A 2,883-nucleotide genomic window follows, 5' to 3' on the forward strand; every position below is an offset into this window, starting at 1 on the left:
TGTGAGGGGGTGGCTTCGGAGGGGTTAAAGGGAAAAGGCCTTTGGCAAAATCAATGCTCCCACACCATGCACATCCTGCACAATATGAGGGTGGCGATCTAACGTGACGTCCGAACTCACCCCCTCGGTTTTTACTTCGTCCATTCTCAGGAACTCAGAAGGGGTCTTTTATCGCCTCGGAAGCTACTCCAGTCACTTAGTCATCATCTCAACATCCGATTGCCCAACACTAATTTTTTTTTCTGTGAGAATTAAATGAAAAGATGAAATAGTGCGGAGGGAGGTGGCTCGGCTGTATTTCTCCGGGGGTTGAAGGGGAAGGGAGGGGTCTCGTTGTTGTCGAGTCCTGATTCAATCCCTGATCACGAAAACTTTCAATTTTCAAGTAACTTTCAGGGTGCATTTGAACTTTTCTTGAATATTTATTTTTTTGGCAGATTGATTGATTTTTTTCCCATCACTTGCCAGTGTCAAATTATTTTTATTGGATGTTTTTCTAATTATTGAAAGAATATTAAAATGCATGAGAGACGTGGCAATGCCGCACGGATCGTTCCTATGGTTATTTCGAGTTGGTAAACCTGCGGAGTGTGTTCTCTCAGTTCCAGGGTCTAACCTATAGCTCTCCCATGATGCTTCAGCGATTATATTGATATTTGAATTGCGCGCCACTCGCGGTGAAGGCGTCGTTGCCACACGTGAGCCTCAATGAATAGAATTTTCCCCGAAACTCATAATTTCCCGTGTCATTTTTTAAAATAACTTTCTTATGGAATCTAGAAAAATTCTGGAACTTGTACGTACTTTCAAGCAAGATTTGATTCATCGCCCACTAGTTTTTTTTCAATAGTTCATTATTTTTTGGGGAGATATGAAAATTTCCCTGATTGAGAGTGAGGTAACCTCGGCCTTATAGCTGGAAGGGTTACAAAAACCTCCAAATTTCAATATTTTTTTTCTTGAAGCCGAGAACTAGAAAAAATACAAAAAAATTCCCAGTAAGGCAACATACTTAGATATTTCTCTCATGAATTTTTCCATTTTTTTTTCATTATTTTGACCTTTCACACGGAACACCTTAAATGAAATCTCCCGAGAATCAAGTTCAATCGTTATGTAAAAACAGGAATATAAATAAAAATAAATTTAAGAAATAAAATTCTAAATTTATTCAAAAAGTCTAAATTTAAGGTAAACCTTTAAAAATCGTTTCTTTAAGGTACTTCCGCAGTAAGTATACTTGGTGAAAATTTCGAAATGGTATAAAGACGCAATATTTGGATCATATGTTGTTGACCACATTAAAAAGATATTTCCAAAATTTCAAGTCCCTGGTCCACCCCATTTTTGAGATATGCATCGCCAAACATTCAATTTTTGTGTTTTTTCCATTTTTGACGATGTATATCTCGAAAATGGGGTGGACAAGGTACTTGAAATTTTGGGAATAGTTTTTGAATGTGCTCAACAACATATGATCCAAATATTGCGTCTTTATACCATTTCGAAATTTTCACCAAGTATACTTACTGCGGAAGTTCCTTAAGGGGCGACTGCGCTGAGATTTCGAGATCGCTGGCGATTCCGAAATTCCTACACGATCTCATAATCGATGTCTCCATAATCTCATTTCAGATTGGATTGTCACCTGGTGACCTGCCACCGCTACCCCTTGGACCAGCACCGCTGCGACAGCTGTTCCCGAGGATTCGCCTGGCGTCCCCTGCTAGTCCGTCACCGAGCCCTCATCCACGGAGACCTCCGGAAGTACCCCTGCGAGAACTGTCCAAAGGTAACTATTCCCCCCGGTAAATCCAAGGGAGATCGGTGCAAAAGAGACCGTTTTAAATCATCTATACCCCAAGAACATCAATACCTTAATTTCTCGAAATAATGAAAAAAAAACCTTCCAAATCAAATTCCCCATAAAAAATGGCCTCACGATATTTTTTCCTAAAACCCCTCATAATTGAGATCATAAAAAAAATTGAATTTAAATTGACATTTGTTATTAATTAAGAGAGCATGGGGCAAAATGAAACATTACGGAAACGATTCCTCGATACAATTCAGGATTTTTTTTGTTTTCCGTTAAGGGTCAAACGGTTTTGAGGGTTAAGGACTCTTAATGAGGGTCAAAGCTAAGGGTCGAATAGTCGGAAGGGTCAACGGACCCTTAAGGACATTAGGATTGAGGGTCAAATGGTCATAAGGGTCAAACGACCCTTAAAAACTTTTAGAATTAAAGGTCAAACAACCCTCAAAAATGTTTAGGAATGAGGGTGAAATGGTCTTAAGCGTCAAACGTGTTGATCACAAAAATCAATTGACCCTTAACCCTGTACGTCTTCGAGGGTTTTCAAGGGTCGTTCGCCCCTTGAAACAATTTGACCCTCAATTCCAAACCACCTTAAGAGGATCCTTAAGTGTCGTTTGCCCTTTATGATCATTTGACCCTTAAACCTTCTTAAGGATCGTTTGACTCTCAATTGAGGGTCAAATGGTCTCAAGGGTCAACCAACCCTCAAAAACGTTTGAAATTGAAGGTTAAATGGTCTACCCCACAGGCCTTCAAGGATAATTTGACCCTTACTACCACTTGACCCTTAACCCTAAACGTTCTGAAGGGTTCTTTGACCCTTAAGAATGTTCTCAATGGTTGCTTGATGCTTAGGACCGTTTGACCCTCAGCCGAAAACAAAATAACTTCCCTAGGTCGGGAAGTTAAAAAAATTTCCTGAATTGTGCGAAATAATGGTTCTCCCTCGTGTTTCGTTCAAAACGTCAAAAGTCCAGATAAAAAATGTCAAAAGCCCTTTTTCCTAAAAACCCAGATCCCCCTAGACCCCCCCCCCTGGACCCGCTAAAAACCTCTCTTAACCC

At 40.0% G+C, this 2,883-nt stretch overlaps 1 protein-coding gene across 1 annotated transcript in view; it reads left to right on the forward strand.

Annotated features, from left to right (window-relative positions):
- The window catches only part of LOC107035925 (histone-lysine N-methyltransferase PRDM16), a 66,788-nt gene that overhangs the window by 59,661 nt on the left and 4,244 nt on the right, over positions 1-2,883 (forward strand). Inside the window, exon 7 of the mRNA XM_015253574.1 lies at positions 1,636-1,792. Coding sequence (XP_015109060.1) covers positions 1,636-1,792 — 157 coding nt within the window. The remainder of the gene's footprint in view (positions 1-1,635; positions 1,793-2,883) is intronic.

This window comes from Diachasma alloeum, unplaced genomic scaffold (genome assembly GCF_001412515.2).
Source record: "Diachasma alloeum isolate Michigan unplaced genomic scaffold, Dall2.0 Dall_scaffold_00202, whole genome shotgun sequence".
In the NCBI taxonomy this organism is placed as follows: domain Eukaryota; kingdom Metazoa; phylum Arthropoda; class Insecta; order Hymenoptera; family Braconidae; genus Diachasma; species Diachasma alloeum.